Source organism: Ranitomeya imitator, chromosome 1, assembly GCF_032444005.1.
Source record: "Ranitomeya imitator isolate aRanImi1 chromosome 1, aRanImi1.pri, whole genome shotgun sequence".
In the NCBI taxonomy this organism is placed as follows: Eukaryota; Metazoa; Chordata; class Amphibia; order Anura; family Dendrobatidae; genus Ranitomeya; species Ranitomeya imitator.
In genome coordinates this window covers 370,796,780-370,823,137 of record NC_091282.1, presented here as the reverse complement: position 1 = coordinate 370,823,137, position 26,358 = coordinate 370,796,780, and the positions used below count along the sequence as shown (strand labels likewise).

At 43.4% G+C, this 26,358-nt stretch overlaps 1 protein-coding gene and 1 gene segment (V, D, J or C); both read right to left on the bottom strand.

Annotated features, from left to right (window-relative positions):
• Positions 1-26,358, bottom strand: part of LOC138672974 (immunoglobulin gamma-1 heavy chain-like) — a 606,081-nt gene that overhangs the window by 76,626 nt on the left and 503,097 nt on the right.
• Positions 1-26,358, bottom strand: part of LOC138672958 (uncharacterized) — a 147,725-nt gene that overhangs the window by 17,839 nt on the left and 103,528 nt on the right. The window contains exons 4-6 of the mRNA XM_069761426.1: positions 15,726-16,031; positions 14,648-14,941; positions 5,273-5,584 (exon numbers count right to left, since the gene is read on the bottom strand). Of these exons, the coding sequence (XP_069617527.1) occupies positions 5,273-5,584; positions 14,648-14,941; positions 15,726-16,031 (912 nt within the window). The remainder of the gene's footprint in view (positions 1-5,272; positions 5,585-14,647; positions 14,942-15,725; positions 16,032-26,358) is intronic.

The following is a 26,358-nucleotide window of genomic DNA, read 5'->3' as shown; positions in this document are numbered from 1 at the left end:
CGGAAACGCTGCGTTGTATTTTCCGCAGCATGTCAATTCTTTGTGCGGATTCCGCAGCGTTTTACACCTATTCCTCAATAGGAATCCGCAGGTGAAATCCGCAGTAAATCCGCAGGTAAAACGCAGTGCCTTTTACCCGCGGATTTTTCAAAAATGGTGCGGAAAAATCTCACACGAATCCGCAACGTGGGTACATAGCCTTAGGGTTAGGGTTGGGTTGGAATTAGGGTTGTGGTTAGGGTTAGGGGTGTGTTGGGGTTAGGGTTGTGGTTAGGGGTGTGTTGCGGTTAGGGTTGTGGTTAGGGTTACGGCTACAGTTGGGATAAGGGTTAGGGGTGTGTTGGCGTTAGAATTGAGGGGTTTCCACTGTTTAGGCACATCAGGGGTCTCCAAACGCAACATGGCGCCACCATTGATTCCAGCCAATCTTTCATTCAAAAAGTCAAATGGTGCTCCTTCCCTTCCGAGCCCCGACGTGTGCCCAAACAGTGGTTTACCCCCACATATGGGGTATCAGTGTACTCAGGACAAACTGGGCAACAATTACTGGGGTCCAATTTCTCCTGTTACCCTTGAGAAAATAAAAAATTGCTTGCTAAAACATCATTTTTGAGGAAAGTAAAATGATTTTTTATTTTCACGGCTCTGCGTTGTAAACGTCTGTGAAGCACTTGGGGGTTCAAAGTGCTCACCACATATCTAGATAAGTTCCTTGGGGGGTCTAGTTTCCAAAATGGGGTCACTTGTGGGGGGTTTCTACTGTTTAGGCACACCAGGGGCTCTGCAAACGCAACGTGACGCCCGCAGACCATTCCATCAAAGTCTGCATTTCAAAACGTCACTACTTGACTTCCGAGCCCCGACATGTGCCCAAACAGTGGTTTACCCCCACATATGGGGTATCAGCGTACTCAGGACAAACTGGGCAACAATTACTGGGGTCCAATTTCTCCTGTTACCCTTGAGAAAATAAAAAATTGCTTGCTAAAACATCATTTTTGAGGAAAGAAAAATGATTTTTTATTTTCACGGCTCTGCGTTGTAAACGTCTGTGAAGCACTTGGGGGTTCAAAGTGCTCACCACATATCTAGATAAGTTCCTTGGGGGGTCTAGTTTCCAAAATGGGGTCACTTGTGGGGGGTTTCTACTGTTTAGCCACATCAGGGGCTCTGCAAACGCAACGTAACGCCCGCAGACCATTCCATCAAAGTCTGCATTTCAAAACGTCACTACTTGACTTCCGAGCCCCGACATGTGCCCAAACAGTGGTTTACCCCCACATATGGGGTATCAGCGTACTCAGGACAAACTGGGCAACAATTACTGGGGTCCAATTTCTCCTGTTACCCTTGAGAAAATAAAAAATTGCTTGCTAAAACATCATTTTTGAGGAAAGAAAAATGATTTTTTATTTTCACGGCTCTGCGTTGTAAACGTCTGTGAAGCACTTGGGGGTTCAAAGTGCTCACCACATATCTAGATAAGTTCCTTGGGGGGTCTAGTTTCCAAAATGGGGTCACTTGTGGGGGGTTTCTACTGTTTAGCCACATCAGGGGCTCTGCAAACGCAACGTAACGCCCGCAGACCATTCCATCAAAGTCTGCATTTCAAAACGTCACTACTTGACTTCCGAGCCCCGACATGTGCCCAAACAGTGGTTTACCCCCACATATGGGGTATCAGCGTACTCAGGACAAACTGGGCAACAATTACTGGGGTCCAATTTCTCCTGTTACCCTTGAGAAAATAAAAAATTGCTTGCTAAAACATCATTTTTGAGGAAAGAAAAATGATTTTTTATTTTCACGGCTCTGCGTTGTAAACGTCTGTGAAGCACTTGGGGGTTCAAAGTGCTCACCACATATCTAGATAAGTTCCTTGGGGGGTCTAGTTTCCAAAATGGGGTCACTTGTGGGGGGTTTCTACTGTTTAGCCACATCAGGGGCTCTGCAAACGCAACGTAACGCCCGCAGAGCATTCCATCAAAGTCTGCATTTCAAAATGTCACTACTTGACTTCCGAGCCCCGACATGTGCCCAAACTGTGGTTTACCCCCACATATGGGGTATCAGCGTACTCAGGAGAAACTGTACAACAACTTTTGGGGTCAAATTTCTCCTTTTACCCTTGGGAAAATAATAAATTGCAGGCTAAAAAATCATTTTAGAGAAAATAAAATTTTTATTTTATTTTCATGGCTCTGCGTTATAAACTTCTGTGAAGCACTTGGAAGTTCAAAGTCCTCACCACACATCTAGATTAGTTCCTTTAGGGGTCTAGTTTCCAAAATGGGGTCATATGTGGGGGATCTCCAATGTTTAGGCACACAGGGGCTCTCCAAACGTGACATGGTGTCCGCTAATGATTGGAGCTAATTTTCCATTTAAAAAGCCAATTGGCGTGCCTTCCCTTCCGAGCCCTGCCGTGCGCCCAAACAGTGGTTTACCCCCACATATGGGGTATCAGCGTACTCAGGACAAACTGGACAACAACATTTGCGGTCCAATTTCTCCTATTACCCTTGGCAAAATAGGAAATTCCAGGCTAAAAATCATTTTTGAGGAAAGAAAAATTATTTTTTATTTTCATGGCTCTGCATTATAAACTTCTGTGAAGCACCTGGGGGTTTAAAGTGCTCAATATGCATCTAGATAAGTTCCTTGGGGGGTCTAGTTTCCAAAATGGGGTCACTTGTGGGGGAGCTCCAATGCATAGGCACACAGGGGCTCTCTAAACGCGACATGGTGTCCGCTAACAATTGGAGCTAATTTTCCATTCAAAAAGTCAAATGGCGCGCCTTCCCTTCCGAGCCCTGCCGTGTGCCCAAACAGTGGTTTACCCCCACATATGAGGTATCGGCGTACTCGGGAGAAATTGCCCAACAAATTTTAGGATTCATTTTATCCTATTGCCCATGTGAAAATGAAAAACTGAGGCGAAAAGAATTTTTTTGTGAAAAAAAAGTACTTTTTCATTTTTACAGATCAATTTGTGAAGCACCTGAGGGTTTAAAGTGCTCAATATGCATCTAGATAAGTTCCTTGGGGGGTCTAGTTTCCAAAATGGGGTCATTTGTGGGGGAGCTCCAATGTTTAGGCACACGGGGGCTCTCCAAACACGACATGGTGTCCGCTAACGATGGAGATAATTTTTCATTCAAAAAGTCAAATGGCGCTCCTTCCCTTCCGAACCTTACCATGTGCCCAAACAGTGGTTTACCCCCACATGTGAGGTATCGGCGTACTCATGAGAAATTGCCCAACAAATTTTAGGATCCATTTTATCCTGTTACCCATGTGCAAATGAAAAAAATTGAGGCTAAAAGAATTTTTTTGTGAAAAAAAAGTACTTTTTCATTTTTACGGATCAATTTGTGAAGCCCCCGGGGGTTCAAAGTTCTCACTATGCATCTAGATAAGTTCCTTGGGGCGTCTAGTTTCCAAAATGGGGTCACGTGTGGGGGAGCTCCAATTTTTAGGCACACGGGGGCTCTCCAAACGTGACATGGTGTCCGCTAAAGAGTGGAGCCAATTTTTCATTCAAAAAGTCAAATGGCGCTCCTTCCCTTCCAAGCCCTGCCGTGCGCCCAAACAGTGGTTTACCACCACATATGAGGTATCAGCGTACTCAGGACAAATTGGACAAGAACTTTCGTGGTTCAGTTTCTCCTTGTACCATTGGGAAAATAAAAAAAATGTTGCTAAAAGATAATTTTTGTGACTAAAAAGTTAAATGTTCATTTTTTCCTTCCATGTTGCTTCTGCTGCTGTGAAGCACCTGAAGGGTTAAAAAACTTCTTGAATGTGGTTTTGTGCACCTTGAGGGGTGCATTTTTTAGAATGGTGTCACTTTTGGGTATTTTCAGCCATATAGACCCCTCAAACTGACTTCAAATGTGAGGTGGTCCCTAAAAAAAATGGTTTTGTAAATTTCGTTGTAAAAATGAGAAATCGCTGGTCAAATTTTAACTCTTATAACTTCCTAGCAAAAAAAAATTTTGTTTCCAAAATTGTGCTGGTGTAAAGTAGACATGTGGGAAATGTTATTTATTAACTATTTTGTGTCACATAACTCTCTGGTTTAACAGAATAAAAATTCAAAATGTGAAAATTGCGAAATTTTCAAAATTTTCGCCAAATTTCCGTTTTTATCACAAATAAACGCAGAATTTATTGACCTAAATTTACCACTAACATGAAGCCCAATATGTCACGAAAAAACAATCTCAGAACCGCTAGGATCCGTTGAAGCGTTCCTGAGTTATTACCTCATAAAGGGACACTGGTCAGAATTGCAAAAAACGGCCAGGTCATTAAGGTCAAAATAGGCTGGGTCATGAAGGGGTTAATCATGTCGGATCGGTCTAAGAGGCGTCGTTTCTGCAGTCTCCTTCCCTCCTCCTGGCTTCTCTATGCCTCCTCCCTACTGCTGATAGTCATCCTCCTTCATCTTACAGGGGGAATTAGGAGGTTATATACAGTTGTGCTCAAACGTTTACATACCCCAGCAGAATTTTTGCTCTCTTGGCCTTTCTTCAGAGAATATGAATGATAACACCAAAACTTTTTCTCCACTCATGGTTAGTGGTTGGGTGAAGCCATTTATTGTCAAACTACTGTGTTTTTTCTTTCTAAATCATAATGACAACCCAAAACATTTAAATGACCCTGATCTAAAGTTCACATACCCTGGTGGTTTTGGCCTGATAACATGCACAGAAGGTGACACAAATGGGTTTGAATGGCTACTAAAGGTAACATCCTCACCTCTGTGACCTGTTTGCTTGTAATCAGTGTGTGTGCATAAAAACTCAGTGAGTTTCTCAGGCCAAGAAAGCAAAAATTCTGCTGGGATATGTAAACCTTTGAGCACAACTGTAAACATTGATGGACTGCAGCACAGGCACAGAGTAACTGAATTAGTTGACACACGACAAAACTGGTGACAGGTTCAGTCCCTTTAAAAGAATGCCAAGTGGCCATAAAGCTGTCATCAGAGCAAAAGGGAGGGATACTTTAAAAAAGCTAAGGTTTAACACACATATTCTTGTTTGCTCCACAACATATTCTTGTTTCCTCCACATATGTATCTTGTGTCAATATGTGTCCTTTGTGGTATTTCTGTCTTCAGTCTGAATCTACAATATGCATATTTCAATAAGAACAAAGGAAACCAATGCTTAAACGTGTGTGTCCAACCTTTTGACTGGTACTACACATCCGGAATATTTTATAAAATAAAATTAGTATGAAATGAAAGCAGCCTCCATACCTTGGGGTTTTCCTATAACCTGGGTGACAGTTTTCTTCTGTTGGGTGACCTGACATGAATAAAGGTCTTTATTCCAGCTTTCTATAGACACATTCAGTAAACTGTTTCCAGAGTACATTCCATTTTCTTGCTTCATCGATGTAAACTCAATTTCCTTTTTATCTAGCTGATTTCCATTTTTTAACCATACAAGTGTAACATTTTGTGGCCAGTAGTTTGAAATGACACAAAACAACGATATAGTGCCTGTTGCCATATTACTATTTCCAAATAATGTCAGAATGTCTGGAAACTTTGGCTCAATGGTTGTGTCTGGGAACAGAAAAATAAAGCATAAGATCAACTGTTACAAAATAATAGGAACTATTGTTATTGAAGTCAAACATATCGTACCTTGAGAATATCTTAATATATCTTAATACACAGTCCTCAACATTGAAATTGAAACACTAATAAGGAAAAGTAGAATCATGTAAATCACAGGTTCGACAATTTTCAAAATATCTTGATTTATTCAGAATAGGGTATGAATGCTGTGGACAGATGTACATGCGCTTAGATGTCTTGGCTGCTATCAATGTGGTTATTGTTGTCTGAGGTGTGTTCTGCCACACTGGATGCCCTGTGCAATAGCCGACCAATAACATCCTAGATATCCTTGATGGGAGTCAAGCTCAGAGACACTGATCATAGTAGCGCAAGTGATGAGTGAGTATGCTCATTACTCAGGTTTTCTCTGAGCATGCTTGGGTGGTCTCCGAGTATTTCGGCGTGCTCAGAGATTTAGTTTATGTCGATGCAGCTGCATGATTTGCAGCTGCTAGACAGCTTGAATACATGTGGGGGTTGCTTAACAAACAGGCAATACCCACATGTATTCAAACTGTCTAGCACCCGCAAATCATGCAGCTTCATCGACATAAACTAAAACTCTGAGCACGCCGAAATACTCGGAGACCACCCGAGCATGCTTGGAGAAACCCGAGTAACGAGCACACTCGCTTATCACTGGGTAGCGCGTTTATGCCATGCAGACTGCAGACGGTAGCAGAAGTAACATGTGACATAGTGTTGTCGTGTTAAAAAACAGCTCCAGGGACACTTTCATGACCCCTCGTAATGGACTCTTCACAGCATTGCCCACATCATCTCCAGATGAATTTCAGGCTATTGCATCAGAGACAAGCAGCACTCAATGCTGAAGAGGATATACCTCAATTCCAGCCTCCATTAACATCTTTTGCATGAGATCAATGGAACACCAATAGCTTGATGTCTGTCTCGTAGCTCAGTGAGGTGCAAACACCTTCTGATGGTTTGGGTAAACACTGTTTGACTCCTAAGGCTTGGTATGTAATGTCCAATTTCACTTGAAATATAGAATGGATCATTACCAACGATTCTTCAAATCTGAGAACACCACATGTGCAACTCCATTGAGGGAACTCCATGAGGTACCCAGGCTCTCTAGTTTTCATTCTAGGTACACTAAAAGGTCAGAGTTACATTGATTTGACATTGTAACCAGTGGTACGACAACTGGCCACATTTCTCCAAAGTGTTCCAAGAGCCTTTTTTGAACATGGCAAGCGTCATGTTGCTCGTGCTACTGTGGGTAGCCTGCAAGGTCTAAACCTGCTGTCTTGGCCTGCAGCATCTCCAGACTTGTCTCCCATCAAACATGTGTGATGTACAGTAATTTATCAGTTATTGCAAAGAAAGCTGACAGAAGTGGATATTGATTTGCATGCCAAAGTGTTTTTTTCAATGTGGCGAAACATTCCATTCCATCAAAATAATCAATTACCTCATCGATAGCATGCTATCGCGTGTGTAATTATGCTCATTGTGCTCATAATGCATACAGAATAAATTGAGAAGCTTTGAAAGCTTTGTTTCCATTTTTCATCATTTGCATTTCATAAATAAGTCTATCAATCTTCAGATTTTCATAATTACACATCTTTCCCTCTTGGCTTTGCAATTTCATGCAGAAGCATGTACATTTTTCTATTTGTTGTTATATATTATACTGGAGCTGTCTGATGTTTGCTTAAAGTGAAGGTACCGCAATTTTTAATTTTGTATTACCGGTAATAAGTTTTTATTATAAAATTAATTATTTTTATTACAAAATTAAATGTACAACTTTAGTATTTTTTAATTTAATAATTTTTACTTTAACCACTGGGGGCTGCCATTTTCATTTAGGGGTGTGTAAGAGTCTGAGCAGGACTATTACACACCTCACTTACGGCAGGCCCTGGGCATAAGAGACTGCAATCTGACAGCGACCACATCTTTTGTATTGAGGCCACTCCAACTACCTCTTAGCTGTGACCTGGATATGTCCCCTGGGCTGTCCCGGTTACAAATGTGAGAGATCACGGCCATCTTTGTGGAGCCCGCAGTGTATGCATCGTGCTTCACTTTCCCCTGTTATTGCACACACTGCAATATACCAGGATGGGAGCATATACCAGGATAGGTGTCATATACCAGGATGGTAGCCATATACCAGGATGGGTGGCCATATACCAGGATGGGAGACATATTCCAGTATAGGTACCATATAGCAGAATGAGCGCAATGTATCAGGATGGGGGCCATATACCAGGATGGGTGGCCATATAACAGGATGGGGGCCATATACAGCATTGTGTGCTACTAGCGGTAATGTTTGATACTTTAGTCCTAGCAATCTTCAGAACATTGACGAGGTCCTCCCATTAATTTCTGGGATGATTCCTGACCTTTCTCAAAATTATCCTTACTCCATGAGGTGAGATTTTGCATGGAGTCCCAAACCGAGGAAGATTGATAGTCATCTTGTGTTTCTTCCATTTTCTAATAATTGTGCCAAAAGTTGTTGTCTTCTCACTAAGCTGCTTGCCTATTGTCCTGTAGCCCATTCCACCCTTGTGCAGGTCTATAATTTTGTCCCTGGTGTCCTTAGACAGCTCTTTGGTCTTGGCCATGGTGACGAGTTTGGCGTGTGATTGACTGAGTGTGTGGACACGTGTCTTTTATACAGGTAACGAGTTCAACAGTTGCAATTAATGCATGTAATGAGTGCAGAGTAGGAGAGCTTCATAAAGAAAAACTAACTGGTCTGTGGGAGCCAGAATTCTTGCTGGTTGGTAGGTGATCAAATACTTATTTCATGCAATAAAATGTAAATTAATTATGTAAGAATCATACAGTGTGATTTTCTGGATTTTTTTTCTGTCTCTCGCAGTTGAAGTGTACCTATGATAAAAATTACAGACCTCTCTATTCTTTGTAGGTGGGAAAACTTGCAAAATGGCTGTGTATTAAATTTTTAGCTTCCCCACTGTAGATTGGGGTAGATAGATAGCATGATAGACGTTTGGGAGATATATAATTAGTGCCTTGCATGTGTATTTTACTGTACTGTATTACGCTAATAAATCAATCAATAAATAAATAATTGAAGAAAAACAATATGGGGTCCCCCCTATTTTTGATAACCAGTACTGGGGGAGGGGGGGGGAGGTGGCGCGATATTAACAGGCTGAGAAGATCCCTGGATATTGGACCATTCTGAGCCTAAAAATACCAGCCTGCAGCCACCCCAGAATTGGCGTATCCCATTAGATGCAAATTGGCGCTTTTCTCATCTCTTCCTTAGGCCTCTTTCACACGTCAGTGTCTCCGGTACGTGTAGTGACAGTTTTATCACGTACCGGAGACACTGACACATGTAGACCCATTAGAATCTATGTGTTTCTGCACATGTGCGTGTTTTCACACGGACCATATGTCCGTGTGCAAAACAAGCAGACATGTTCGGTTTTTACCGGCAGCACGGACCACAATACGGACAGCACACGTGCACACGGAGAACAGTGTGCACTCTCCTCCGTGTGCACATACCGCCTGCAGGAGAGACAGCGCTACAGTAAGCGCTGTCCCCCTGCGTGTGGTGCTGAAGCTGGCATTCATTCCTTCTCCCCAGCAGTGATCGCTGGAGAGACGGAATGAAAAATCAATTTTTTTTTTATTTTCCCTTAAAAATAAAGTTTGTGGGTCCCCTCCCGCCTCCCATCCCCTGTGCGCCCCCGCGCTTGCCGGGAAATACTCACCCAGCTCCTGCGATGTATGCTCTCAGTGCCGGCAGCAGGTCCTGTGGGAGCGGTCACGTGGTACCGCTCATTACAGTGAGGAATATGTGCATATTCCTATTGCTTTGGTGCGGTGCCAATCAGAGTGATGGTATTTTGGCTTGATCACAGCTGTGATTTGTCAAAAATCACACCTGGCATCAAGCCCTGGGTTTAATAATTTATAAAACAGTAATAAAAAATAAAAACACACAGAAAAAAAACCCTTTATTTTAATAAACACTCCCCAACACTATCCCTCATTCATCAGTTTATTTAAAAAATAATCTAAGGAATTCTACGTAGTCCCAAAATGGAAACCTGAAAGATAAAAAAAGAGAGAAATGAAAAATACTACACACTTCCTTTGTTCACCAATTTATTCTTAAAAATGTTACCACGAAGTTCCACTGAAGTCCACGTTCCTTTGGCATCTGTAAATACCAGTAAAGTGACTGCTAGGCCGGAGTCACACTAGCGTATAATACGGACGAGTGGTATGGGAGAAAAGATCGCATAGCACTTAGCACTCGGACCATTGTTAATCTATGGTGAAGCTCACATCACCGTTTTTTTTTCTCGGGCGTATTCTACGTGCGAGTGAAATTGCAGCATGCTGCGATTTTATGCGTATATCAGCCGAGTCTCTCCAATGCAAGTCTATGGGTGCGAGTGCTGTCCGTTTTTTACGCACCGATGTCCTTTGAACAGCAAGTAATTCATGTGCTGCATGCAGTAAAATCACACTGACAGGTTAGAATAAAATAGTAATATACACATAGAATACATATACATATATATATATATATACATATGTCAGTAACACACACATATATGTATGTATTTATATTGCACAGAAAGGTAGATAGAAGAAAAGCCGATAATACATTTGCCGGCTTCTGTAAAATCACTGTAGGAGTCGACAGGATAGAAGAGATGGACTACATACAGTAAATGCATATAGAATAGGTAAATACAGTACAGACCAAAAGTTTGGACACACCTTCTCATTTAAAGAATTTTCTGTATTTTCAAAGCAAAAGATGGCTACTTTGAAGAACCTAGAATATAAGACATATTTTCAGTTGAAAATACAGAAAAATCTTTAAATGAGAAGCTGTGTCCAAACTTTTGGTCTGTACTGTATATAGATGTCAGTGACAAATACAATTAGTACAACATGAGTGCAAATTACTGGACATGTATTTAATTAATAAAAGATTATTTTGGGGAAAAAAATGGTGTGAGCTCTGGCGCAATTGTCGCAACCAGCAGAGGGAAAGACAGCGACTGGGGGCATATGTTTATAGCCTGGGAAGGGGCTAATACCAATGGAGCTTCCCAGGCTATTAATATCAGCTCACAGCTGTATAGCCTGTACTGGCTATTAAAATAGGGGAGCCCCCAAAAAATGACCAGCAAAGGCTATGTAGATAGCTGCGGTATGATCTTAATAGCCTAGGAAGAGGCCATGGATATTGCCTCCCCTGGCTAAAAACATCAGCACTCAGCTGCCCCATAAATGGCGCATCTCTAAGTTGTGCCAAATCTGGCACTTAGCCTCGTTTTTCCCACTTGCTCTGGCAAGCAATGGCAAATGAGGTAATAGTTGTGGGGGTTGATTGTGACATCAAGCCCTGAGGTTAGTAATAGAGAGGCATCAATAAGACGCCCCCATTACTAACCCCATAGTCAAATTGTTAAGAAAACACAGACACCCAGCAAAAAATCCTTTAATTGAAATAAAGACACAGACTCCTTTAATATTCTAAATTAAACCAGACTTACTGCCACACCTAATTCCCCGATTCTCTCGATCTCCTGTAATGAAAGTAAAATAATAAACCAACAATATACCCATACCTGTCCATAGTTGTGTCCCACGCAGTAGTCCATATCTGGGGGATATACAGTTTTCAACCAGGATAGTGCCAAGATACGACCGTCCCGGATGAAAACTACTGGTGAATAAGCTGCTGAGAGCGGAGCTTCAGTGACTAGAAGTGACATCACTGAAGCTGTGCTCCCTCACAGCCTAAACTGCGATGAACTCTGGACAGTGGGAAAATGCACTGTCACATGTCACCTGCTTGGTTCGAATACAGAGCACTCGAGCATTTTAGTGCTCGATGATCACTACAAGAGATACAATAGGTACGGAAAGTATTCAGACCCCTTTAAATTTTTCACTCTGTTTCATTGCTGCCATTTGGTAAATTCAAAAAAGTTCATTTTTTTTCTCATTACTGTCCACTCTGCACCCCATCTTGACTGAAAAAAAACAGAAATGTAGAAATTTTTCAAATTTATTAAAAAAGAAAAACTGAAATATCACATGGTCCTAAGTACAGGTCCTTCTCAAAAAATTAGCATATAGTGTTAAATTTCATTATTTACCATAATGTAATGATTACAATTAAACTTTCATATATTATAGATTCATTATCCACCAACTGAAATTTGTCAGGTCTTTTATTGTTTTAATACTGATGATTTTGGCATACAACTCCTGATAACCCAAAAAACCTGTCTCAATAAATTAGCATATTTCACCCATCCAATCAAATAAAAGTGTTTTTTAATAACAAACAAAAAACCCATCAAATAATAATGTTCAGTTATGCACTCAATACTTGGTCGGAAATCCTTTGGCAGAAATGACTGCTTCAATGCGGCGTGGCATGGAGGCAATCAGCCTGTGACACTGCTGAGATGTTATGGAGGCCCAGGATGCTTCAATAGCGGCCTTAAGCTCATCCAGAGTGTTGGGTCTTGCGTCTCTCAACTTTCTCTTCACAATATCCCACAGATTCTCTATGGGGTTCAGGTCAGGAGAGTTGGCAGGCCAATTGAGCACAGTAATACCATGGTCAGTAAACCATTTACCAGTGGTTTTGGCACTGTGAGCAGGTGCCAGGTCGTGCTGAAAAATGAAATCTTCATCTCCATAAAGCATTTCAGCCGATGGAAGCATGAAGTGCTCCAAAATCTCCTGATAGCTAGCTGCATTGACCCTGCCCTTGATGAAACACAGTGGACCAACACCAGCAGCTGACATGGCACCCCACACCATCACTGACTGTGGGTACTTGACACTGGACTTCAGGCATTTTGGCATTTCCTTCTCCCCAGTCTTCCTCCAGACTCTGGCACCTTGATTTCCGAATGACATGCAAAATTTGCTTTCATCAGAAAAAAGTACTTGGGACCACTTAGCAACAGTCCAGTGCTGCTTCTCTGTAGCCCAGGTCAGGCGCCTCTGCCGCTGTTTATGGTTCAAAAGTGGCTTTACCTGGGGAATGCGGCACCTGTAGCCCATTTCCTGCACACGCCTGTGCACGGTGGCTCTGGATGTTTCCACACCAGACTCAGTCCACTGCTTCCTCATGTTCCCCAAGGTCTGGAATCGGTCCTTCTCCACAATCTTCCTCAGGATCCGGTCTCCTCTTCTCGTTGTACAGCGTTTTCTGCCACATTGTTTCCTTCCAACAGACTTACCATTGAGGTGCCTTGATACAGCACTCTGGGAACAGCCTTGCTTGAGGGTGTCAATGATGGCCTTCTTGACATCTGTCAGGTCGCTAGTCTTACCCATGATGGGGGTTTTGAGTAATGAACCAGGCAGGGAGTTTATAAAAGCCTCAGGTATCTTTTGCATGTGTTTAGAGTTAATTAGTTGATTCAGAAGATTAGGGTAATAGGTTGTTTAGAGAACCTTTTCTTGATATGCTAATTTATTGAGACAGGTTTTTTGGGTTATCAGGAGTTGTATGCCAAAATCATCAGTATTAAAACAATAAAAGACCTGACAAATTTCAGTTGGTGGATAATGAATCTATAATATATGAAAGTTTAATTGTAATCATTACATTATGGTAAATAATGAAATTTAACACTATATGCTAATTTTTTGAGAAGGACCTGTATTCAGACCCTTTGCTCAGACACTCATATTTAAGTCACATGCTGTCCATTTCCTTGTGATCCTCCTTGAGATGGTTCTACTCCTTCATTGGAGTCCAGCTGTGTTTAGTTAAACTGATAGGACTTGATTTGGAAAGGCACACACCTGTCTATATAAGACTTCACAGCTCACAGTGCATGTCAGACCAAATGAGAATCTTGAGGTCAATGGACTGGCCTAGGAGCTCAGAGACAGAATTGTGGCAAGGCACAGATATGGCCAAGGTTACAAAAGAATTTACCAAATGGCTGCAATGAACCAAAGAGTGAAAAATTTAAAGAGGTCTGAATACTTTCCATACCCACTGTATATCACTATGTACAGATGGTATAGATCTTCATATTCTAAAGGAATTAAGTACATTGACAGATCTCCTATTTTCTAATATTTATGAGATGGGTTTGTTCAACAGAACTGCTGCATAGTAAATATGCTGCCAATATGCAGGATGTTGTCAAAGAGTGAGCTAGGAGACTAAATGCCTGTAAGTTTAAGCTTCACTGTGTGTAACAGGAGTATCTCAATGAAAATAATCATGTTTAAATGAAAATAACATGGTCATTGGTTTATGAGGGATCTGTCCTGCCTACACTAAACTGAATAGCTTCTATGAGAAGGTATGTTTTCAACAGGATCAGGATGAGTTGTTGGATGTTGTGTAGCTTGATTTATCCAAACCATTTATACTGAGCCACATAAACTTGGGAGAATATATGTGGTATCTGGCTTAGCAATAAAGTGGTAAAGCTCAAACAAGTTTACATCAACATTGCCTTCTTTCCCGCCCATCCCCTACTAGCATCAGCGCTCCTCCCTAATCCTCTCCTCCCCCACTGGTAGCATCCTTAACTCTTCCCATTCCTCCCCCTATAGCAGCAGCATTGTCCCCTTTACCACTCCTACCCAACTGACACCAGCATTGTCCACTTTACCACTCTTACCCAACTGACACCAGCATTGTCCACTTTACCACTCTTACCCAACTGACACCAGCTTTTGTCCCCTTTACCACCCTTACCCAACTGACACCAGCATTGTCCACTTTACCACTCTTACCCAACTGACACCAGTTTTGTCCCCTTTACCACCCTTACCCATCTGACACCAGCATTGACCCCTTTACCACCCCTACCCAAATGAGACCAGCATTGTGTCCTTTACCACCCTTACCCAAATGACACCAGCATTGTCCACTTTACCATCCCTACCCAACTGAGACCAGCATTGTCCCCTTTACCATCCTTACCCGACTGGTAGCAGAATATGCTTACTTTCCATGACACTTACCAACTCCTTTAGATATCTCTACCGGCATGGGTGAGCAGGCCCGATTCACTGCACAGGTCACTGTTTTTATTTCTTTTAGTTCCTTCCGGGATATCATATATGTTGCAGTATATACATTTTTGGCAGGTGTTATTTGTGGTATTTTCATGTCATTATTTAATTTTAAAGACACTTGGCTATTGTCCAGATTGCTAACCCGAATCAAACATTTTATTTTAGCATTGCCATTTTGTAAATCTTCATTGGAAGGTAACTTCAATTCTACAACAGGCTCTTCGATGATGTTTTTACAAGCTATAAAAATGGGAAAAAAATAATTATGATTATAGTGAAGAATCATCCATACTTATTCTCCAATGGGATAAGCGACAAAGCATATTATAAGAACTGTATTATTTTTTCTAATTGGAGGTATTTGCTAATATTATTATTATTACACTTATTACATATTGGGATAGGATCTTGGAGATGGGAATACCCTTTTAAGTTCTCCTCCTCCAGATTAACCCGTTAAAAGCTCCTATGCACACTTTATCTGGTCTGCGGAATACAAGGAAGCATTTAATACCATGAATGATAAATGGCGATATTAAGTATCAAGTAAAGTTCTGACTCTGACTTAATTGATGGGAGGAAAATGTTTCACCTTATTTGCCTTTCACTAATGTAGTGCTCCTTGAGTTGCATTGATAAAATGATTCACCATGTTTGTAAATTCACTAGGCAAATTTAAGAGAAAAATAACTTAATTGATTTTCCCATTGTATTCAAAGGCTTGTCAATTCCATTCTTTATCCTGTAGATTTAAGTACAAGGCTCCACTTACCATTGAGATGCCATAAATAAGCAGTCCCACTGTTACAATTACATCCCTGAGAAGAGAACCTCACCAAATTTTGAGCCCACAGTGGTGAAGCGAATCAAAAACATAGATTACTAGGGAAAATCAACTGATTTGCCCCTGACATATATCTGACAAAAGTCTTAGTCTTTCATCCACTGTCACTTTTTGCATTTTTCTCAGAATTGATAGGTCCTTTTTAAGAAGCCCATGTATATAGGTTTTTATTTCCCTTACCTGAGCACTTAGTGACATCCTGCAGAGAATCTTGACCTTGATGGGTTGCTTTACACGTGTAGGTATCAGTTTCATTCCAATTCACACTTATTTCACTCTTTCCAAAGTATGTGTTATCTTTTTTGTTCAGCATGGCAGCAAAATCTTTGCCGCTGTCTGTAAGAAGTTTTCCATTTTTGAACCAGGTGACGGAAATATGATGTGGCCAGTAATTAGAAACTAAGCAGAATAAAGTTGCCTGAGTCCAATTCTTACAAGATGCCAATATTAGAATGGTGGGACGTTTATTATCCATGGCAGTATGATCTGACAGATCAAGAAAACAGAACAAAATTTTATTAACACATCGTACTATGCAGCTACTATATATTAATCTACATTAAATCGAATGTATCACAGATATTTTTTTCTGATAATTAAGGCCCAATACTGAAACATTTTCTAATATTTTTTTGTATTCATATTTTTTTTATTATCTATCTTTTTCCATTGTCTGTCCATGACTTTAAAGACTGACAGTGTGCCTAAGGTGCTGTTCACATTACTTTTCTTTGTCTTTCTTTGTTGAATGTACAGTATATACTGGTAAAAGCTGCTAACTTATACTTTATTGAAGGTAAACAGTGGCACCTGTCTCCCATGGGCTGTAATAGTATTCATTTAATGATTATGATCTTAGCTTTGTAACATTCTCAATAAATGCCATTTTAGCTTACAGTTGACAGATCCCATGCTTAGGCCACATTCACATGTTCAGTATTTGGTCAGTATTTTACATCAGTATTTGGAAGCCAAAATCAGGAAGTATTTCGCTGTGTGTCGGGACATATTACGCAGGCGCATGTGCAGTAATGCGTTTCGGCTTTGCCCGCAGTAGGGCAAAGCATACTGCGTGTGCGCCACTGAAGACTGCATGGCGCACGTGCCAACTATGGCGCATGCATACTCTTACTCAGTAAAATATTGTGGAAAACATGGACGGATGGGGTGGAGAAATGATGAGGATACGCCGCCCATCTGACCAGTAAAAACTGATTTTAATATCCCACCAATTTGAGGTGACAGGTTCCCTTTAATGGAAGCATGTGATCAGTTCCATACAGTAACATCCAACATCCTTAGGTTGCCATGTTTAACCCCTTTACGAACTATGATGTACCTATACGTCATAGGTCACCTCCCTCCCTTTGATGCGGGCTCCGGCCTTGAGCCCGCATCCTTTCAGGCACATGACAGCTGATCTGATTAGCTGTCATGTGCCCCTAATAGCCGCAGTTGGAATTGTGATCCATCTGGGGATGTTAACATGTTAAATGCTGCTATCAATCTCTGACAGCAGTATTTAAAATGCACGAGTTGCAAGCCAATCACTTAATCTACCCATTGACTCCCCTGCCACATGATCGTGGGGTGCCGATGGGCTGGCATGACAACCACGGGTCTGCAGAAGACCCCCATTCTTGTCATTGCTAAGGTGCTATGAGCGCCGCCCCACAGTGGTCATTCATAGCGGATGATCATTTCTGCTACACATAGCAGGGCTGAAGCACTGCTTATGTGTAGCACAAGCGATCAGACGATCACAGCTTCAAGTTTTCTATGGAGACTATTGAAGCAAGTAAAAAGTAAAAAAATGTTTAAAAATATATTTTATAAATTTTAAAAATATAAAAAGTTCAAATCACCCTTGTTTTGCCCCATTCAAAATAAAACAATAAAAACAAAAAATAAAAAATGCCCATATTTTTATTATGCGTTAAACTAGAAGAAGAGGGGACGGGAAGAAAAACATTAGACTCGAACAAAGACGACCCAGGAAAACATACTCTGAAGGGAGGTAAGAACATTTCTAAAACAATCCACAGTGAGGAGATTGGAACAAAACAAAATCCTCTAAACTGCATGCTCGCAAACGCCAGAAGCCTGACAAACAAGATGGAAGAACTAGAAGCAGAAATATCTACAGGTAACTTTGACATAGTGGGAATAACCGAGACATGGTTAGATGAAAGCTATGACTGGGCAGTCAACTTACAGGGTAACAGTCTGTTTAGAAAGGATCGTAAAAATCGGAGAGGAGGAGGGGTTTGTCTCTATGTAAAGTCTTGTCTAAAGTCCACTTTAAGGGAGGATATTAGCGAAGGGAATGAGGATGTCGAGTCCATATGGGTTGAAATTCATAGAGGGAAAAATGGTAACAAAATTCTCATTGGGGTCTGTTACAAACCCCCAAATATAACAGAAAGCATGGAAAGTCTACTTCTAAAGCAGATAGATGAAGCTGCAACCCATAATGAGGTCCTGGTTATGGGGGACTTTAACTACCCGGATATTAACTGGGAAACAGAAACCTGTGAAACCCATAAAGGCAACAGGTTTCTGCTAATAACCAAGAAAAATTATCTTTCACAATTGGTGCAGAATCCAACCAGAGGAGCAGCACTTTTAGACCTAATACTATCTAATAGACCTGACAGAATAACAAATCTGCAGGTGGTTGGGCATTTAGGAAATAGCGACCACAATATTGTGCAGTTTCACCTGTCTTTCACTAGGGGGACTTGTCAGGGAGTCACAAAAACATTGAACTTTAGGAAGGCAAAGTTTGAACAGCTTAGAGATGCCCTTAATCTGGTAGACTGGGACAATATCCTCAGAAATAAGAATACAGATAATAAATGGGAAATGTTTAAGAACATCCTAAATAGGCAGTGTAAGCGGTTTATACCTTGTGGGAATAAAAGGACTAGAAATAGGAAAAACCCAATGTGGCTAAACAAAGAAGTAAGACAGGCAATTAACAGTAAAAAGAAAGCATTTGCACTACTAAAGCAGGATGGCACCATTGAAGCTCTAAAAAACTATAGGGAGAAAAATACTTTATCTAAAAAACTAATTAAAGCTGCCAAAAAGGAAACAGAGAAGCACATTGCTAAGGAGAGTAAAACTAATCCCAAACTGTTCTTCAACTATATCAATAGTAAAAGAATAAAAACTGAAAATGTAGGCCCCTTAAAAAATAGTGAGGAAAGAATGGTTGTAGATGACGAGGAAAAAGCTAACATATTAAACACCTTCTTCTCCACGGTATTCACGGTGGAAAATGAAATGCTAGGTGAAATCCCAAGAAACAATGAAAACCCTATATTAAGGGTCACCAATAGAGTTGAGCGACCTTGACCTTTTTAGAGTCGAGCCGGGTTTTGCGAAACCCGACTATGTCCAAAGTCGGGTCGAGTGAAATCGGCCGATTATGACGTAAAGTCGGGATCGACCGAAACACGAAACCCAATGCAAGTCAATGGGGCAGCATAGTCGGCAGTGAGTGGGGGCCAGGAAAACACCTAGAGTGGCCATTTTAATGTCAAAACCATCCATTCTTCTTAATGAAGCTTGTCAAGCGTAATTTACCTTATAATAATTGGAAGGCATTTGAAATTGGGGGTCATTTGGCTAAAGTTGTGGGGGGTAGGGCTGGTTCAAGTAATTAGTGGGCCCAGGAAATCTGGACCACGTCACGGCAGTGGAGCAGGGAGAGGTAAGTATTTCAACTTTGCAAGTGCTGTGAACCTGAGCAAGCAGGGGGGGCCCACTCGTTGGCATTGGCACTGGCACAGGGCCCCTCAAAGTACAGCGGTGTGTTTGCACGGCGGGGGCGCCTCCCACCGGCAGCAACACTTTTGCGTACTATGAGAGGCCCTGTGCCAGTGACGTCGCCAACTAGTATTCCTCCCCCCACCTGATGAAGGAACCTGCACTTTCATCTGCACCTTCCTCTTTGTCCCCGTGTAAGGTGGTATGGTATGCGGGAAGAGCAACCTGACTTTCAGCAGGGTCACAATGTTGTTGTGTAGCGTGCACGGGGAATGTTGCGTTATGGGTCAATGTACCAGCAGACTCATCTATCACTGGCTGGGCAATGGGCACGATGAAGTGGAAACACAGATATAGGCCCAAAGAAGAAAGTGGGCTAAATGCAGTTCAAAATTGGTAACACAGGAATAACCAGGGGGCATTGCAGTGGAGGACAACTGGAATGAGAGGCTGACACAGAGAGTAGGGCCAAATCAGTAAGTAGTCGAAATGCAGTTCAAAATTGGCAACCGTAGTAAACAGGCGGCACAGCTTTGTTCAGTGGAGGAGAACAGCAAGGAGTGGCAGACACCGATAGTAGGCCCCAAACCAACTAGTACGCCAAATGCAGTTGTTCCATTTAACCACAATTTAATGAGAGCCTGAAGATAGAAGCTCAGGAAAGGCAACCTGGGGAACACCTTGGAGTGTAACACACCATCTCTCTCCACCCCATACCCATTTTGTATGGCCTAATGCAGTGTACTTTTCTACAACTACTAAACGAGAGTCGGAAGACCGAAGCAATGGCAAGGAAACCTGGGGAACACCTTAGAGTGTAACACACCCTCTCTCTACACCCCATACCCAATTTGAAGGCCTAATGCAGTGTAGTTTCCAAGAACTACTAAACGAGAGCCGGAAGATCGAAGCTCAGGAAAGGCAACCTGGGGAACACCTTGGAGTGTAACACACCCTCTCGCTACACCCCATACCCAATTTGAAGGCCTAATGCAGCGTAGTTTCCAACAACTACTAAACGAGAGCCGGAAGATCGAAGCTCAGGAAAGGCAACCTGGGGAACACCTTGGAGTGTAACAAACCCTCTCTCTACACCCCATACCCAATTTGTAGGCCTAATGCAGCGTAGTTTCCGACAACTACTAAACGAGAGCATGAAGATCGAAGCTCAGGAAAGGCAACCTGGGGAACACCTTGGAGTGTAACACACCCTCTCTCTACACCCCATACCCAATTTGTAGGCCTAATGCAGCGTAGTTTCCGACAACTACTAAACGAGAGCCGGAATATCGAAGCTCAGGAAAGGCAACCTGGGGAACACCTTGGAGTGTAACACACCCTCTCTCTACGCCCCATACCCAATTTGTAGGCCTAATGCAGCGTAGTTTCCGACAACTACTAAACGAGAGCCGGAATATCGAAGCTCAGGAAAGGCAACCTGGGGAACACCTTGGAGTGTAACACACCCTCTCTCTACACCCCATACCCAATTTGAAGGCCTAATGCAGTGTAGTTTCCAAGAACTACTAAACGAGAGCCGGAAGATCGAAGCTCAGGAAAGGCAACCTGGGGAACACCTTGGAGTGTAACACACCCTCTCGCTACACCCCATACCCAATTTGAAGGCCTAATGCAGCGTAGTTTCCAACAACTACTAAACGAGAGCCGGAAGATCGAAGCTCAGGAAAGGCAACCTGGGGAACACCTTGGAGTGGAACACACCATCTCTCTACACCCCATACCCAATTTGAAGGCCTAATGCAGAGTAGTTTCCAAGAACTACTAAACGAGAGCCGGAAGATCGAAGCTCAGGAAAGGCAACCTGGGGAACACCTTGGAGTGTAACACAACGTCTCTCTACACGACGGAAGGGCTGATTCTTAGGAAGGAAGGCTGTTGGAAATAAGCATTGCGCGTCCGAGGGTGATTATATTCTTATTAGGTATATACTCACCCTCGGACGCGCCCTGCTTCTTTATTTGGAATGAATGTTTATTTGCAATGTGGTGTTGACTTTCTCTATTATTTTGGTAATTAATGATTTTATTATTTTCATTATTTTGCATCTTCTCGGCAATAATATAAAGAAGACGCGACAGGACAACACTCGGTGGATGCCATATGTGTGTTTTCAATTTAAAAAAACTTTCAGTTAACTACTTGCAGGAGAAAGTAATTGTAGCTGGTGGCCATTTTTAGTACTGTACCAGATTAGAGTTGTGTGTTTGTTTTTAATGTTAAAATGTCTGCATTTGATATCTCACCAGTATTTTCTTTTTTATAAGCAAAATACTTATTTTTATATTTTCTGATGTTGGTTCCAGGGGTACACGGCCAGCAGTGCCCTGGTCAGTGTAGTAGTAGTTGAAAGAATGGACCGCAGACAGGCATCGAAGGCCTAAAATAATAACACATGGCTGTAGGCAATTTTAAATTGGTTCCAGGGGTACACGGACAGCAGTGGTGTGGTCAGTGGAGGCCTAGTGGAAGGAGTGACCGCAGACAGGCATCGAAGGCCTAAAATAATAACACATGGCTGTAGGCAATTTTAAATTGGTTCCAGGGGTACACGGGCAGCAGTGACCTGGTCAGTGTAGTAGTAGTTGAAAGAATGGACCGCAGACAGGCATCGAAGGCCTAAAATAAAAAAATTGGGCTGGCTGTAGGCAATTTTAAATTGGTTCCAGGGGTACACGGGCAGCAGTGGTGTGGTCAGTGGAGGCCTAGTGGAAGGAGTGACCGCAGACAGGCATCGAAGGCCTAAAATAATAACACATGGCTGTAGGCAATTTTAAATTGGTTCCAGGGGTACACGGGCAGCAGTGACCTGGTCAGTGTAGTAGTAGTTGAAAAAATGGACCGCAGACAGGCATCGAATGCCTAAAATAATAACACATGGCTGTAGGCAATTTTAAATTGGTTACAGGGGTACACGGACAGCAGTGACCTGGTCAGTGTAGTAGTAGTTGAAAGAATGGACCGCAGACAGGCATCGAAGGCCTAAAATAAAAAAATTGGGCTGGCTGTAGGCAATTTTAAATTGGTTCCAGGGGTACACGGACAGCAGTGGTGTGGTCAGTGGAGGCCTAGTGGAAGGAGTGACCGCAGACAGGCATCGAAGGCCTAAAATAATAACACATGGCTGTAGGCAATTTTAAATTGGTTCCAGGGGTACACGGACAGCAGTGGTGTGGTCAGTGGAGGCCTAGTGGAAGGAGTGACCGCAGACAGGCATCGAAGGCCTAAAATAATAACACATGGCTGTAGGCAATTTTAAATTGGTTCCAGGGGTACACGGACAGCAGTGACCTGGTCAGTGTAGTAGTAGTTGAAAGAATGGACCGCAGACAGGCATCGAAGGCCTAAAATAAAAAAATTGGGCTGGCTGTAGGCAATTTTAAATTGGTTCCAGGGGTACACGGGCAGCAGTGACCTGGTCAGTGTAGTAGTAGTTGAAAGAATGGACCGCAGACAGGCTTAGAAGGCCTAACATAACAAACTTGGGCTGGCTGTAGGCACTTTTAAATTGGTTCCAGGGGTACACGGGCAGCAGTGGTCTGGTCAGTGGAAGTCTAGTGGAAGGAGTGACCGCAGACAGGCTTCCAAGGCCTAACATAACAAACTTGGGCTGGCTGTAGGCACTTTTAAATTGGTTCCAGGGGTACACGGGCAGCAGTGGTCTGGTCAGTGGAAGTCTAGTGGAAGGAGTGACCGCAGACAGGCTTCCAAGGCCTAACATAACAAACTTGGGCTGGCTGTAGGCACTTTTAAATTGGTTCCAGGGGTACACGGGCAGCAGTGGTCTGGTCAGTGGAAGTCTAGTGGAAGGAGTGACCGCAGACAGGCTTCCAAGGCCTAACATAACAAACTTGGGCTGGCTGTAGGCACTTTTAAATTGGTTCCAGGGGTACACGGGCAGCAGTGGTCTGGTCAGTGGAAGTCTAGTGGAAGGAGTGACCGCAGACAGGCTTCCAAGGCCTAACATAACAAACTTGGGCTGGCTGTAGGCACTTTTAAATTGGTTCCAGGGGTACACGGGCAGCAGTGGTCTGGTCAGTGGAAGTCTAGTGGAAGGAGTGACCGCAGACAGGCTTCCAAGGCCTAACATAACAAACTTGGGCTGGCTGTAGGCACTTTTAAATTGGTTCCAGGGGTACACGGGCAGCAGTGGTCTGGTCAGTGGAAGTCTAGTGGAAGGAGTGACCGCAGACAGGCTTCGAAGGCCTAACATAACAAAATTGGGCTGGCTGTAGGCACTTTAAATTGGTTCCAGGGGTACATGGGCAGCAGTGTATGGTCAGTGGAAGTCTAGTGGAAGGAGTGACGGCAGACAGTCTTCGAAGGCCTAACATAACAAAATTGGGCTGACTGTAGGCACTTTTAAATTGGTTCCAGGGTAACACGGCCAGCAGTGGCCTGGTCAGTGTAGTAGTTGTAGAAAGAAGGGACCGCAGACAGGCTTCGAAGGCCTAACATAACAAAAATGTCAAAACAATGGTATTGTCAGTGCCAGGCATTGAAGGATGTCAGCGGCTAGACTACACATTGGTGAAGCTGTGAGAGATAATTTTGCTAGTGGTAGAGCACTGTTTGAGCTGGGGGGGGGAACTGTCTTGTGGCCGGCGGTACAGGCACAGGGCCCCTCATATTACAACGGTGTGTCTGACGTTGGGTGCGCACCACCACCGCCAGAGACACTTTATTGTACTATGAGGGACCCAGTGGCAGTGCCGTCGACCAAAAGCGGCCACACCCACCTCTTCAGACAAACAGCACTCTCAAGGGTCCAAGCGCAAAGTGGCGATAGCACGGCCCCGTGTGGGGAGTTTGGCCATTTCGTGAGGTGGAAACATGTCGTATGCTGGACAATCAGGTGAAGAAAATTACGAGATTGGAAAAGTCATTCAGAATAGTCCACAGGCAAGACCTTTTCATAGGAAAGCTAGGTGTCAGCCGGGCAGGGTGGGGCAAAAGATTTTGAAATCCAGTTGTGGTTCATTTTAATGAAGGTTAGATCATCTACATTTTGGGTAGCCAGACGAGTCCTTTTTTCTGTTAGTATTGAACCTGCAGCACTGAATACTCTTTCTGATAGGACACTAGCTGCCGGGCAAGCAAGCTCCTGCAATGCATATTCTGCCAATTCTGGCCAGGTGTCTAATTTGGATGCCCAGTAATCAAATGGGAATGACGGTTGAGGGAGAACGTCGATAAGGGATGAAAAATAGTTTGTAACCATACTGGACAAATGTTGTCTCCTGTCACTTTGAATTGATGCTGCAGTACCTGTCCTGTCTGCGGTCATAGAAAAATCACTCCACAACCTGGTCAGAAAACCCCTCTGTCCAACGCCACTTCTGATTTCTGCCCCTCTAACACCTCTGGTCTGCTGGCCCCTGGAGCTCGTGTGAGAACGATCACGGGCGCTGTGTGCAGGGAATGCCAGAAGCAAACGGTCAACAAGAGTTGATTGTTTTGTTGCTAATATTAGTTCCAAGTTCTCATGTGGCATAATATTTTGCAATTTGCCTTTATAGCGAGGATCAAGGAGGCAGGCCAACCAGTAATCGTCATCGTTCATCATTTTTGTAATGCGTGTGTCCCTTTTGAGGATACGCAAGGCATAATCCGCCATGTGGGCCAAAGTTCCCGTTGTCAAATCTGCGGTTGTGCTTGGTTGAGGGGCAGTTGCAGGCAAATCTACGTCACTTGTGTCCCTCAAAAAACCAGAACCCGGCCTTGCCACGCCACCAATTTCCCGTGCCCCCGGGAAAGCTTCCTCATTAAAAATATACTCATCCCCATCATCCTCCTCATCCTCCACCTCCTCTTCGCCCGGTACCTCGTCATGTACACTGCCCTGACCAGACAATCGCTGACTGTCATCAAGGCTTTCCTCTTCCTCTGGTGCAGACGCCTGATCCTTTATGTGCGTCAAACTTTGCATCAGCAGACGCATTAGGGGGATGCTCATGCTTATTATGGCGTTGTCTGCACTAACCAGCCGTGTGCATTCCTCAAAACACTGAAGGACTTGACACATGTCTTGAATCTTCGACCACTGCACACCTGACAACTCCATGTCTGCCATCCTACTGCCTGCCCGTGTATGTGTATCCTCCCACAAAAACATAACAGCCCGCCTCTGTTCGCACAGTCTCTGAAGCATGTGCAGTGTTGAGTTCCACCTTGTTGCAACGTCTATGATTAGGCGATGCTGGGGAAGGTTCAAAGAACGCTGATAGGTCTGCATACGGCTGGAGTGTACAGGCGAACGGCGGATATGTGCGCAAAGTCCACGCACTTTGAGGAGCAGGTCGGATAACCCCGGATAACTTTTCAGGAAGCACTGCACCACCAGGTTTAAGGTGTGAGCCAGGCAAGGAATGTGTTTCAGTTGGGAAAGGGAGATGGCAGCCATGAAATTCCTTCCGTTATCACTCACTACCTTGCCTGCCTCAAGATCTACAGTGCCCAGCCACGACTGCGTTTCTTGCTGCAAGAACTCGGACAGAACTTCCGCGGTGTGTCTATTGTCGCCCAAACACTTCATAGCCAATACAGCCTGCTGACGTATGCCAGTAGCTGCCCCATAATGGGAGACCTGGTGTGCAACAGTGGCAGGTGCGGATGGAGTGTTTGTGCGACTGCGGTCTGTGGACGAGCTCTTGCTTCTGCAGGAGGACGAGGAGGAGGAGGAGGAGGGGGTGCGAACGGCTACAGACAACTGTTTACTAGACCGTGGGCTAGGCAGAACTGTCCCAAACTTGCTGTCCCCTGTGGACCCTGAATCCACCACATTTACCCAGTGTGCCGTGATGGACACGTAACGTCCCTGGCCATGCCTACTGGTCCATGCATCTGTTGTCAGGTGCACCTTTGTGCTCACAGATTGCCTGAGTGCATGGACGATGCGCTCTTTAACATGCTGGTGGAGGGCTGGGATGGCTTTTCTGGAAAAAAAGTGTCGACTGGGTAGCTCGTAGCGTGGTACAGCGTAGTCCATCAGGTCTTTGAAAGCTTCGCTTTCAACTAACCG